General features: G+C 35.4%; 1 protein-coding gene across 1 annotated transcript in view; it reads right to left on the bottom strand.

Moving 5' to 3' along the window:
* The window catches only part of LOC139980359 (exosome complex component RRP43-like), a 138405-nt gene extending 123555 nt beyond the window's left edge, over positions 1 to 14850 (bottom strand). The window contains exon 1 of the mRNA XM_071991980.1: positions 14800 to 14850. Within this exon, the coding sequence (XP_071848081.1) occupies positions 14800 to 14816 (17 nt within the window). The 5' untranslated portion in view covers positions 14817 to 14850. The remainder of the gene's footprint in view (positions 1 to 14799) is intronic.
* Positions 14851 to 15272: the final 422 nt, after the last annotated feature.

The raw sequence follows: 15272 nt of genomic DNA, 5'->3' as shown, positions 1-15272 counted from the left end.
TTCAAAAGTATATCTTGGAAATGAAAAAAAAATACAAAAAATCGACAGATTTTGAATGAGAACAAAACACAGCAAATGTACTGAAAATAAGGCGAAACCACTAGTTGTCCATTAGCACTTTAAGATCCTTTTCTGCTTCACCAACCTCAAAGGTTTATAAACATTCACCAACTTTAACAGTTTTTATAAACATTCTTGCTATGAGCATGTTCATTTGTAGTTACAGTGTGGCACAAATCTTGTAATTTTCTGATATTTGATAACACTACATAGCACAGAGAATGTCTTTCAAAAACTAGTTGCATTTGAACCTGACAAAGAAACTAGCCTTTAATAATCAGCAGTTCAACACATATAATGTTGGATTCTAGAATTCAATATCCCATCTAGATGCATCAAACAATTCCTTAGCACTTTGTGGTCCAACCTTGTGTTACCTCTGTCACAGCTACACTTCAGATTACCCATACTGATATTTCAACAAGTCTGACCTTTACCATGAAAACCTCTTGCCTTATCACACTGTTCCATTCAGCAGTGGTTACTTTGTTGCCTGGGTAACATGCCTAGCTACACATATTGTAGCCTAACCACAAATATTGCAGCCTAGCTACACATATTGCAGCCTAGCTACACATATTGCAGCATAGCTACACATATTGCAGCCTAGCCACACATATTGCAGCCTAGCTACACATATTGCAGCCTAGCCACACATATTGCAGCCTAGCCACACATAGCTACACATATTGCAGCCTAGCCACACATATTGCAGCCTAGAAACAGCTGAAAGACATCATCTTTTACTGCTTTAAGTCTTTTCCAACAGTTTCCTGACTTTGTTTGCTCGCTCCTTACTCCTTGCTATACAGTCTTGCATTTTATTGACCGGAAGTGGACTTCCTCCTGTAAGACAAAATAAGGGCTAAAATATATTAGCCATTGAAACAATTTGAAATGAAATCATCTACACAAGATTTAAAGGTTTTAAATTTGAATATGACCATATGATGTATTTTCTCTTTACCAAACTGGTTCTGTTTAAAGCTGACGGCGCAGCCAAACATTCCACTTTTTCTTTCCATAGTTATGTGCAAAATACACTAGGTAAGTAGCTACATCTGTAATGAAAGGGCTGTAGAACTAAATCTAGGTGTGAAGGTATCCTTCCAAACAGGAGTGGGCTAAGAATGGGCTTTTACTTGAAAACATCCAACAGCGATACTGTTTTAGGTGATAAGACCATTATCTACTTCAAATCATCAGCAAGCTGGAGCTACATGTCAAGTATGAATTTTATTCAAGCTTTGGATTGAGGTTATTATGTTTGAAAGGTTTTCAGACCTTGACCTCTTTTGACCTATGACCTTTACCTACTCAACAGGATCCTTATACTCACTATTAACAGTGGATGTACATAGTACAACAAGCCAAGATCATATATGTGCTATACATGCATGATAGGAAAATTTAATTGCATACACAATCAGCTCCCTGCTACAGTGGATTAATAGGGACATAAGACGGGGGGGGGGAAGTGTCCCCAAAGATCAAAATTGTGACATTTTTATCTCAAATTGTGACTTTTATCTCAAAATTGTGACTTTTTATCTCAAAAATTTAACTTTATTAAAGCACCCTGCAGCTAACATAGCGACTTTCAGGCATTATTTGGGAAATATTCAAATATTTCAGGTGGTTACCTGTAAGTCTACCCAGGTATAACCCTGAATAATCAACGGAGTGTACCCATTAATAGCTTGTAAAAGAAAATTTTTCACCCGCTTTAACTCTTACAATTGGAAGGGGAGACAAGGAGGGAGGGCAGTGGGTGTAATCTTACACTGACCTGGTTTGTGAACAGCACATAGGTTGCCATCTTCTGTTGTCACTATGGTAACCACACCAGTAGCCATGGTTTCCTCTTCCTTTGTTGGATCAGCAAGTAAAATTGAGCTGAGAAGAGTTAGTTAAAGGATACTTTGTATTCACCAGCTACAGAACAACTTTCTTCTAGACAACAAACTGTAAAGAAATCTTCCTCTCTGATGGGATGGATTTCTTCACAAATAGCACCTACCTTCTGTGTATAGATGTATGTGTGAATGTGTGTATGTATGTTAGATCCTCCTGCAAGCAGGAAGATAATCATAACTAACATACAGCAGCAAAAATCCATATGTTGATGGGGAAAAAAAGGAAAGAAAACTACATCCCAGATCTCAGAGTACATCCTACAAACATTGACATGGTATTGCTGGTAATATCAAACCACAAAACTAAAAGCTGAATGTTACACTTAGTAAACATCTGACCAAACCATGTAACGATCACACATATTAAGTGGATGCTGGCAAAACATGCGCAGATTTTACTTATGTTTCATTATTACTGGTGCAAAGTTCATAGACTAAATTAAGAAAGCATGTTTCCATTATCACTTCTTGAACTATTCTGTAGGAGACCACCAGATTCTGAAAAAGTCAATAATAAACTACAGGTAATGCTTAAACTGCTATCAAAATGTCCCCAGAGTTTTTGATTCAACTGGAGAGATACATATTTTATACCCAAACTTGCTGTTTTACATGAGTGTAATTTACTTTACATATCATCCATGTCTTACTACATTAAGAGAAATTGCAACGGGGGGGGGGGGGGGGGAGAGGTCAAACTAAAATGATTACTAAGGTTACTTTCCATCAAGTGGAAAGACTGCTTGACATCATTAGCATAATACACAGCTCAAGATTAGCCATGGAACGTCAGTAAAGATAGTGTCGGCTTTTAATGAGCGATATACTTGATACTAATAACCAAACAGTTATTTTACAATGTTTATGTAAATGCTTTAGGCTGGGCTACTATTCAGTCCACACATGTAGCAAAATTTATTAAAAGGAAAAAAAAATGAACGCTTTTCTAATGAGTAAGCTAAGGTTTGTTTCTAGGGGACAGCCTACCTTAACATATTCAGCCTAGCTTAAAGCCTCTATAGTCTCTCAAATGGAAGTTTTCCTTTCCCATCATTTTTGACTGCACTTAAGACCTATCAAACCATAGAGAACTGACATACCAACACATGTATCACATCAGAGCTGTCTGCAGCTTAAAAATGCATGATGTAACATAGTCAAGACAGATGTCACCACAATTATTCATATAAAATTGCACAGACAAAAATAAACAAAAAAACTAAGACACAAGTAAAGTACACTAATGATTGGGATATATTAAATCAAACTTAATGTTTAAAAAAAGAACCTACTCATCAAAAACCACAAAAGATGTAGACACTGGGTGAGAGGATAGATCGAGAGGATTCGTGCTCTTCTCCGATGTTACTGCTAGACCGCTGTCTTCAACGATACGTACGTCGGGTAACAAAACTGTGAAAGGAGACAACCATACTGACAATCAAAAGAGTCTTAGCATTCACATCAAAGTAAGTACAAAACATCACAGAATTTGAAATTTTCTGCGTCATCATGGTACTAAGTTGGATCTCTGTAAGTTGTCCAAGAAAACAAAACATCTTCAAACACTAATTTAGAAGGTAAGTAAAGGATGGGCAGTCAACAATAGGTAGTGATTGTTAAAATCTCAAAGACTGCAGCAAAAATGTCACTATCAATTATGGAATAGTATCCCAATGCTTCATCAATCTCTTCCCACTTGAACAAAAATATCATCACTATTCTCAAATACATTGTTTATCTGAGATTTCTTGTTGTTTTCTGCCGAATGGTTTAATGCTACAGTTTGTGACCAGCATTTCTTCTTTGATACTGTCATCATTGTGCATGTTCATGTTTGATACTGTCATCATTGTACATGTTCCTGTTTGATACTGTCAGTAATGTGCATGTTCATGTTTGATACTGTCATCATTGTGCATGTTCCTGTTTGATACTGTCATCATTGTGTATATTCCTGTTTGATGCTATAATCATTGCGTATATTCATGTTTGATACTGTCATTAATGTGTATGTTCCTGTTTGATACTTTCATTAATGTGTGTATTCCTGTTTGATGTCATCATTGTGTATATTCATGTTTTATACTGCCATTAATGTGCATGTTCCTGTTTGATACTGTCATTAATGTGTATGTTCCTGTTTGATAATGTCATCATTGTGTATGTTCCTGTTTGATACTGTCATTAATGTGTATGTTCCTGTTTGATACTGTCATCATTGTGTATGATCCTGTTTGATACTGTCATTTATGTGTATATTCATGTTTGATACTGTCATCATTGTACATGTTCATGTTTGATACTGTCATTAATGTGTATGTTCCTGTTTGATACTGTCATTAATGTGTATGTTCCTGTTTGATACTGTCATCATTGTGTATGTTCCTGTTTGATACTGTCATTAATGTGTATGTTCCTATTTGATACTGTCATCATTGTGCATGTTCCTGTTTGATACTGTCATCATTGTGTATATTCCTGTTTGATGCTTTAATCATTGCGTATATTCATGTTTGATACTGTCATTAATGTGTATGTTCCTGTTTGATACTTTCATTAATGTGTATATTCCTGTTTAATGTCATCATTGTGTATATTCATGTTTGATACTGTCATTAATGTGCATGTTCCTGTTTGATACTGTCATCATTGTGTATGTTCCTGTTTGATACTGTCATTAATGTGTATGTTCCTGTTTGATACTGTCATTAATGGGTATGTTCATGTTTGATACTGTCATTAATGTGTATATTCATGTTTGATACTGTCATCATTCTGCATGTTCCTGTTTGATACTGTCATTAATTTGCATGTTCCTGTTTGATACTGTCATCATTGTGTATGTTCATGTTTGAAACTGTCATTAATGTGTATGTTCCTGTTTGATACTGTCATTAATGTGTATGTTCCTGTTTGATACTGTCATTAATGTGTATATTCATGTTTGATACTGTCATCATTGTGCATGTTCCTGTTTGATACTGTCATTAATGTGCATGTTCCTGTTTGATACTGTCATCATTGTGTATATTCCTGTTTGATGCTATAATCATTGCGTATATTCATGTTTGATACTGCCATTAATGTGTATGTTCCTGTTTGATACTTTCATTAATGTGTGTATTCCTGTTTGATGTCATCATTGTGTATATTCATGTTTTATACTGTCATTAATGTGCATGTTCCTGTTTGATACTGTCATTAATGTGCATGTTCCTGTTTGATACTGTCAGCATTGTGTATGTTCATGTTTGATACTGCCATTAATGTGCATGTTCCGGTTTGATACTGCCATTAATGTGTATGTTCATGTTTGATACTGTCATTAATGTGCATGTTCCTGTTTGGTACTTTCATTAATGTGTGTATTCCTGTTTGATGTCATCATTGTGTATATTCATGTTTTATACTGCCATTAATGTGCATGTTCCTGTTTGATACTGTCATTAATGTGTATGTTCCTGTTTGATAATGTCATCATTGTGTATATTCCTGTTTGATACTGTCATTAATGTGTATGTTCCTGTTTGATACTGTCATCATTGTGTATGATCCTGTTTGATACTGTCATTAATGTGTATATTCATGTTTGATACTGTCATCATTGTACATGTTCATGTTTGATACTGTCATTAATGTGTATGTTCCTGTTTGATACTGTCATTAATGTGTATGTTCCTGTTTGATACTGTCATCATTGTGTATATTCATGTTTGATACTGTCATTAATGTGTATGTTCCTAGTTGATACTGTCATCATTGTGCATGTTGCTGTTTGATACTGTCATCATTGTGTATATTCCTGTTTGATGCTATAATCATTGCGTATATTCATGTTTGATACTGTCATTAATGTGTATGTTCCTGTTTGATACTTTCATTAATGTGTGTATTCCTGTTTAATGTCATCATTGTGTATATTCATGTTTTATACTGTCATTAATGTGCATGTTCCTGTTTGATACTGTCATCATTGTGTATGTTCCTGTTTGATACTGTCATTAATGTGTATGTTCCTGTTTGATACTTTCATTAATGGGTATGTTCATGTTTGATACTGTCATTAATGTGTATATTCATGTTTGATACTGTCATCATTCTGCATGTTCCTGTTTGATACTGTCATTAATGTGCATGTTCCTGTTTGATACTGTCATCATTGTGTATGTTCATGTTTGAAACTGTCATTAATGTGTATGTTCCTGTTTGATACTGTCATTAATGTGTATGTTCCTGTTTGATACTGTCATTAATGTGTATATTCATGTTTGATACTGTCATCATTGTGCATGTTCCTGTTTGATACTGTCATTAATGTGCATGTTCCTGTTTGATACTGTCATCATTGTGTATATTCCTGTTTGATGCTATAATCATTGCGTATATTCATGTTTGATACTGTCATTAATGTGTATGTTCCTGTTTGATACTTTCATTAATGTGTGTATTCCTGTTTGATGTCATCATTGTGTATATTCATGTTTTATACTGTCATTAATGTGCATGTTCCTGTTTGATACTGTCATTAATGTGCATGTTCCTGTTTGATACTGTCAGCATTGTGTATGTTCATGTTTGATACTGCCATTATTGTGTATGTTCCTGTTTGATACTTTCATTAATGTGTGTATTCCTGTTTGATACTATCATTGTGTATATTCATGTTTTATACTGTCATTTATGTGCATGTTCCTGTTTGATTCTGTCATTAATGTGTACGTTCCTGTTTGATACTGTCTTTATTGTTTATAGTCCTGTTTGATACTTTCATCATTGTGTATATTCCTGTTTGATACTTTCATTAATGTGTATGTTTCTGTTTGGTACTGTCATCATTGTGTATGTTCCTGTTTGATACTGTCATTAATGTGTATGTTCCTGTTTGATACTGTCATTAATGTGTATATTCCTGTTTGATACTGTCATCATTGTGTATATTCATGCTTGATACTGTCATGAATGTGTATGTTCCTGTTTGATACTGTCATCATTGTGTATGTTTCTGTTTGATACTGTCATTAATGTGTATGTTTCTGTTTGGTACTGTCACCATTGTGTATGTTCATGTTTGATAATGTCATTGTTGCTTATTCTACTTAGAGTGATTCTCCAGTTTGAATGAAGTTCTGAATCCTTCTTGCACAAAAAAAAATGATAGTGGCAAGTACCACAAAGCGAAACTCACCATTTTTCAGGGCTGCCAGGAGGGACAGTAGGCAAGCATCCACGACATTGCCTTCATAATCCAGACATATCATATCGCAATTTAAAACCCAACAAAGCTGTAAGAATTGTGAAAGAATCGATTGAGATATGTGCTAAGTGTAAACAGAATGTTGATTCTTTAACATCTGGACATAATGGTAAATATAGACTGACAACTTTTAATGTCAGCTAAACATAAGCTGATATCTCTGCTAAATATCTGGACACTGATAAACATTTATAATATCTTAATTATGAAAACATGGTTCTACAATCCATCAGAGACACCTAAATCTTTCTTTGATGTTGGGATATGGCTGATTTACATTTGTTTGATTTGCTGCGATCAATTATAACTTAATAAAATAAGCACAGGCAGTTGGGACAACCACCATTCATGAACTGGGAGGGAGGCTAAGATATGTGTAAGGGGAGGGATGGTCCTGCCCCTTTTGAAAAATATGGGTAAAATTAAAGGTGTTCAGATGAAACATGATGCTATAAACTTGTAGCAACTTTTGAAACATTCCTGAAGAATTTCAGGTTGCACTGCATACATGTCATATATTTTTGTACTCTGTGCCAGGACTTTGGTCATATTCTGTCCACCAGTAAGGGGATGATCCCCCTGATATTATTATGGGTGGGGGTTAAAGCTCCCCACCCCAGAGGTTTATGTCGTTGTGCCCCTAGTCTGGTAGATGTGCACTTATGCAAACCATGTAGCCGCCAATAAACATTGAAAAACAACAATATGTTTGCTTTTAAATATTCTTCTACTGAATCTGTAAACAACAACAAGTCACATAAGTAGCACAATATGAGAAAGGCAGTAATCTCATAGAAATTGTCTTGTAGATCTATTCTCTCCGATCTTCACACCTAAAAACACTTTCCTCTGTACAACAGATATCAGTTGAACAGTAAAGATAATCCTTCCAACCTCATGATTTGAAGATTAAGGTTCTTTGTCACAGCAAGAATTTCCCCCTTACCTACAACAGAAAGGATCTTGGGTGAAATTGATGCAACAGAAAGACAGAGTCAACCACCCAAAAAACACCAAAAACAACCAAACAGAATGTCTTAGCTGTCTGCAAATACCATGATATATTAAAGGATAAAATTAATCCAAATGCTTAACAATAATACAGTACTCACCGTCCCTTCTGCAATGCAAAGAGACTCCAAGTTGATAAGTTTTGAGCTGAGGACATTATTGACAGGCAAGCAAGATAGTTAATGAATGTCACCCAAACAACAATCACAACAATAACAGCTACATTTATCTCAAATATTCCTTTCAAAGGGGGCAAAAAACTGACAATTCTGAATCTTTGACACTATGACATTTCTTTGGTGTGATCAATCTGTGTAAACAATTTGGAAATTGTCTTATGTTTGCAGTAAAATCTGAAGTTTCAAATTTAAGGCACTCGCAAGATTATGTGAAACAGTTTTGTGCAGTTAGTCAACAAGTCTTCCAAACCCACAAGGTTGTTCTCAAAATAAGAGTGTCATTATGCAAACTTTAAGACAAAATCAAGAAGTTTCATCATGTTAAGGTTAATGAGTGAATAATTCAGAAGTGAATTGATTTGCCATCAATGCACATTTTCATATCAGTGTATCATTCACATACATGTAAAATGACAATTCAGAAACTTCAAAACCCCATGACTTGTGTCTGTTATTTGAAATGATATTTTGGCAAGTTATGAACTACATTAAAATGCTGGCATCAATAAATTTACCAAAATCATCTCAAAGAGCTGCTTTAATTTGTAGTGAACTGGAGCTGGACAACAGTAAATATATTCTAAAGGCTGGGCCCTCTATGACCAGATGTGTAAGAATGTATTTCAAGGTTTACTCCATTTCAAGATAAATATTTTGAAATATATTCAGACTATTTTGAGGAGGAATCACATTAAAAAAAAAACATTAAAATGTAAGAGTTTGATTTTTGGAGCTTACCTCTTGACAATATTATCAATAAGCTGAGAAACAACTTGAGCCTGATCACCTGGAGGACCAGATTTACACTGAGATGAGCAGAGAGGGGGTAGTTCCACATTAGGTACTACATGAAAAGAAAAAAGAAATGAGCAACAAAACATTCTTTCTTCAAAACCATGTTACAAAGTTGCTCTTTAGTTTTTACTGGTTTCGGGAAGGAACATCAACTGATCATGAAGCTTGTATTGAAATCAGCTTTCAAATTCATAACTGATTGAAATGGACACTTGTCAATTACATATCATTGATGGGATGCAGCTAAAAGAACATCTTTGCTTGATCAATGGCAAACATAATTAGTAAATGTAAAGCAAATAAGTGACCTAATGATGCAAACTGCTGCTAAAATGCATGTGATAAAGAACACCCTTAGTCCTAAGGTTGATATTATGGGTTTTTGATGTTAAAAACAAGCTTAAATGTAGTATGTACACAGTCATGCCAAAAGACACTCAAACGCTCAACCATAGTCAAAACGTAGTTTCTTTGTTGGACTGAGTTCAGAGCCAGTTTAGGCAGCAATCATTGCATCCATCAAACAGGTAATTAAATTTATTGACTCAATGGGGCATGAGTTGACAGTAAGGTCAATCTATGCCAAATCAACAGTGGTGGCCTCCACTACGACCCTCTCGGAATCGCCTGAAATTGAAATAGTGTCTTGCCATATGTCTCAAAGGATGAAAATGGGCAATAAAACTTTTGAAAACTTTTTGGTTGCTAGGATCACTGGTCACAAGTTTTCCACAATATCTGCAATATCAGACATAAAATACTTTACATTTATGCAAAAGATGCCTCCAAACTTGTCACAAATTTAGGGCTCTTAAAATGCAATCTGGATTTGGTTGCTAGGCGGGCCATATCCTAGCAATCAAAAAGTTTTCAAAAGTTTTATTGTCCAATTTCATCCTTTGAGACATGTGGCAAGATACCCAATTTCAGGCGATTCTGAGAGGGTCGAAGTGGAATCGACCCAAAAATCTGTTGATTTGGCATGGATTCACCCAGTAGCAACATTTCGATTAAGGTCTGATGTAGTTTAAAATGATCTGAAACTTTCTATAAAACAATGTCCATAAGTTGTAAAACTCACCTAGATAGCCTTTGGTTGGTTCATCTAAAAGTGGAGCAGAAAACTCCTGTATTTGTAAAAGATGGAAATATCTTTGAAATCATTTATGCATTCTAAAAACAAATGTGAAGCTCAACAATATTGACTCTTAGCATATAGAGCAGTTTGTATGATTAAAAGACGTCTACTTGACAATTAGAACTATTAAGTGCATTAAAGGAAAAGCAAAAAATGTACCAATATTACTGTGAAATATTATACGTCAGTTGGTCCTGAAAGGATATCATTGTCCACACGGATGCCTAGGTTAATTCCTTTTAACTTTACAGGCAACTTGACAGTGTCACACAGACCTACAGGTACAACTCATAATATTGTTAAAATTACCACAGAAAGTATCGTAAAGTATTGACACATCATGTGAGACTTATATTGAAGAGAAAAATATTCCACCCTGCTATAGTTGAGAACCCTATCTCAATATCTTGCCCCTAACTTGAGATATGGTTGGTTGAATGTACCCTACTTTGACAGGCTAAACACCTTCAACTACTCCAGGAAGTTGGATCACAGTAGGAGGTCTGTGATGTCATCTGGGCAAATGCTCTTTGGAAGCTTTACTTAGACTATTATAATCTTCTTGTTGATTTGTCATTGAGAAGTATTACATTTTGTAATGTTTAATTAGCTGCCAATGTTCACTGTACTTTTATCAAAATGTATCCTTTTTGTAGAAATATTCTTTTCCTCTGTGGATAAATGATTGGCAAATTGACAGATACATTTAAGAAATATGCCCCAATTTGAAATATTCACATCTTCACGATACAAAAAGCTATGAGGTATTCCACTTATATATTATTATAAAGATTTTCAGCAAATTTGCTACAAAGCAATCAACTTCAGTCACAAGAAAATCCTTTCAATTAAAATGTTATCAGAAAGACAGGTATTTTAAATGTTATGTATGTGTGTATGTATGTATGCGTGTTTATATATAGCGAGCCATATGGGACAAACACTCCATAATGTATCATCATATTAATACGAATATTTACCCGTATTAATTTGAACGTATACGCTTATTAAATCAGACAATAACTAGCATCTCTCACAGATTTAAAAGGCCAAACGTACTTGATTTCGACAACAGCATGATTTAATACATGTAAATACAGTACTCGAACTAATACGTGTATATTTTTGAATTAATACATGTTTATTTTCGAACTAATACGTATTTATATTCGGATATATTTAGCCTAATGATTGGCTTCTAATATATACGCAATTACGCATATATTTGAAAGAATACGCGTATATATTCAAATTAATGCGCCGATATATACGCGGTGTTTGTCCCATATACCTTGCTCTATGTATAGTATGTATATGTATAGGTGTGTGTGTATGTTTGTATGTATGTATTCTAAGACCAGAAACAGAAATGGTTTCTTGAAACTTATTCTCCAAGTTGAGATGATATATGGACATTAATTTACAAAAAGTAGAGAAACTTGTTTCGATTTTAATCTTTAATGAACATTAATTTAACATTAATATCGTAATGCCATTTGAATTACCCTCTCAACTGACTGCCCCTTTTTGTCCCTGAAAGTTTCACACTTAACTGCATTTTCTCCAATTTCTACTCTAAAACTCAATTTTCAAAGTTCTGTAGTAAAGTAATAATTATAACACAAAACCGAACGATTTTGGAGAGGAACTAAATAAATAGCAAGTACATAATCTGACTTAAAACCAGCTGACAGACTTACTGCTTTGATTCCACAAATGACTGTTGTGTTTCCAAGTTTTACCAGAGCCGAGCCATCAGCATTGCCAATGGTACCTTGAATGAAACAAACAATAGACAAACGTCATTATTTGTAAATTGATTGTTACAGAGTAATACTGATTAAACTTGAGTAACTGACAGCTTGCAACTGTAGATTCAATGTAAGAAGCCCAAGACTAGAAATTTAGCAGGTTACATACTGTACAGTAGTGCAATCCAGATGTTTATTGTTTTAAATGTTTACAATATAAGTAATTTCAATACTAACTGTACAATACATGAAGCTGGAAGAGATTCTTATCACTGTAATAAGACTGAACTTGTTTGCAAATAGGCTACATGTATGTGTACATGACAAAAATTCATTGTTTAATAGAATAGTGTTTTATCATTGACAACCTATTAACCCTGTTATTTGAAAGATCACAAACAGCACAGTCACAACTTGTTATGTCTCCTGATGATCTGTTAAATATGCAAGAGTGCCATTGTTATTTGCCAGATAACCAAGTTCATAGCTCCCACCTATTAATAGGTGGGAGCTATTCACCTGACCATAAATTCAATAAGGATGGTGTTCTAGCTATTAACCCCATTGGTGGCCCAATAAGCATTGCTCTCGCCTATTTACCCGATTATTGGATAAAATAAGTGATTCATTCTGCATATTTACTTGGTGGTTGGGTCATTAACAATGGAGAACTTACATATTTACTAGATCGTTGTTTGAAAAGAATGGCAGAATACAATGCATCTAGAAATCTTATTCAGGTAGACGGCTACACTGGCCCTGCTGTCAGCATACGATGATAAGCTTGTCAATATCAGACTGAAAAGGGCAATCTGCTAACAATGCACGAAATAGCCAACAGAGCCATGGAGCTATCTAACATTGGATATATCAAAAACAAGCTGTAAACAATGTATGTTGAGGTGTTCTCAAATGCAATGTGTCAGAGGGATTTGCTAAAATGTTTCGCCTAGACTGATAAACAACAACAAAGCCACTGTTCCGTAAGGTATTGTTTGTGAGTTGTCTAGTATTCTGCAATAAGTAGGCCTAAGATATAAGATATAAGAATCTTTATTGGCCATAAAAGGAATTGGAGTTCACTCCATCTCAGTATAACATACATAAAACAGTCATAAATACATCAAAACATAAGATTTATAATATATACATTTCTTAAGACACTAAAAATCCATGTACTGGCATATAGAAAAAAAAACCTATTTCCTACAAAACTCGTTGGCAAGACTAAGAATGGCCCTTGGCAAGAACGAATGTCTGTATCTTTCTGTCTGGCATCTGATGACAATTGGCCTGCCAGTTCGACTGCTATACTCAACCTGATTTCCTAGAGGATGTTCCGACACGTAATTGACATAATATTTCTTTTAGTTACCCTGACAAGCAGCTCATCTACTGATCTGAGATCATCAGACCGGCAAACTCGCCTCGCTTTTCTAACAAGTGTATTCATCTTAGCCATGTCTCTAGCAGTCGTATTGCCACCCAATGCAGCCAAGCAGAATGTAATAATGGTCTCGATGGCCGCATTGTAGAACAAAGAAATGAGAGAGGCGTCTAGTCTGAATAAATTGAGCTTCCGTAGAAAGAACATACGTTGATTAGTTTTGGCCAGAACAGTATTTACATGTTCACCCCACTCCAATTTATCAGTAATGGAAACTCCCAGATATACTTATAAGAATGGACTTGTTCTACTGGCTCGTTCCTAATTTCAATTCTCTCTAGTTGGTGCCCCCTACGCCGGAAATCAACAACAAGCCCTTTGTTTTAGACACATTCAGTTGTAATCTGTTTTCGTCACACCAATTCGTAAAGGTGGATATTTCATGCCTATACCCGGTTTCGTCACCATTCTTCTCAATAAGACCTAAAATGCATGTGTCGTCAGCAAATTTAACAATATGCGTGTTGGGTTGTGTGCTGCGACAGTCAGAGGTATCGAGGGTGAAAAGAACGGGTGATAAAACACAACCTTGTGGGGCACCAGTATTCATCACAATATCGCTAGAAACTCTGCCATTCACAAATACTCTCTGTGTCCTATTTGTCAGGAAGTCCAACACCCACTTTGTCAGATTATAAGGATGCCATGCTACTCATCTGACAGTCAGGTAGATTCACACTGTTCTGTTAAGAGTTCCACAATAGAGAAGTGTGAACAGTTCAGTCTGTTGCGGAAGTTTTACAACTCTCTCTCGGTGTATGAACTATGATAGTGGACTCATAATACTTCACCCACAACCGTTACAATATCAGTTATCTTTACAGTTAGAATAGCCTACAGTAGGTGTCCTTCAAACAAATCTTTACCATATTATGAAGGGGGGGAGAGAAACAGTACAACATCAACACCCCACCAACCCCCCCCCCCCCTCCCACATCTTTTCCTCACAAATATATAACTTAGTTAACACAATATCGCCCTAGATATTATATATCAGTTTCAAGGTTGGAACTGTACACACATGCCCTACACTAGGCATATATATAGCGAGACAACATACCGTTACAATAACATAAGGACGTAATGCACGAAAAGCGATCGAAGCTCGGCAACGATTCGAAGCATTCCTTTAGGATAAAAAATCTATCTGTAACTACTTTCTTTTTTAATTAATATGCGATGATATCCAAACCATATTCTGCAACCGGTTTTGACAAAAGATCTGATAATAACGCCGAAACTTACCGAAAATCACGTGCCATGTTGAAATATATATTTATTGTGACGTTAGTAGCACACAACTAGTACAACTTTCGTACATTCAGATATTAAAATGCGATCCTTGCTATAAGGGTAATCGGAATATGCACGAAGTTATACAGTGACTATGTGTGTTTCGAAAAAGGAAAGCATTTAAAAAGCAACGGTCTCATGAATTTATTTCTTCTTTATCCGTTTATCCATGTATTCATTTATTCTCTGGTCTGTGTAAGAATATTTTAATCAAACAACTGATTTGAATAGGTAAATCCGGCAAATTTGGAAGAAGGATCGTCAGGGTCGTAGGAAGGTACTTTTGAGTGGGGGGGGGGTGGCTGAAGACTGATGGCCGGCCTGGGGGAGGGGTCTAAGGCCGCCCCCTATGGAATTTTTTGCATTTCCAGGTGGCCTCAGATGCAATCTGGTGCAATATAGCACACTTCAACATCACTCCATTT

The sequence above is a fragment of the Apostichopus japonicus genome, chromosome 14, assembly GCF_037975245.1.
Source record: "Apostichopus japonicus isolate 1M-3 chromosome 14, ASM3797524v1, whole genome shotgun sequence".
In the NCBI taxonomy this organism is placed as follows: Eukaryota; Metazoa; Echinodermata; class Holothuroidea; order Aspidochirotida; family Stichopodidae; genus Apostichopus; species Apostichopus japonicus.
Note: the sequence above shows the minus strand (reverse complement) of the source record. Positions and strands in the feature narration are given on the sequence as shown.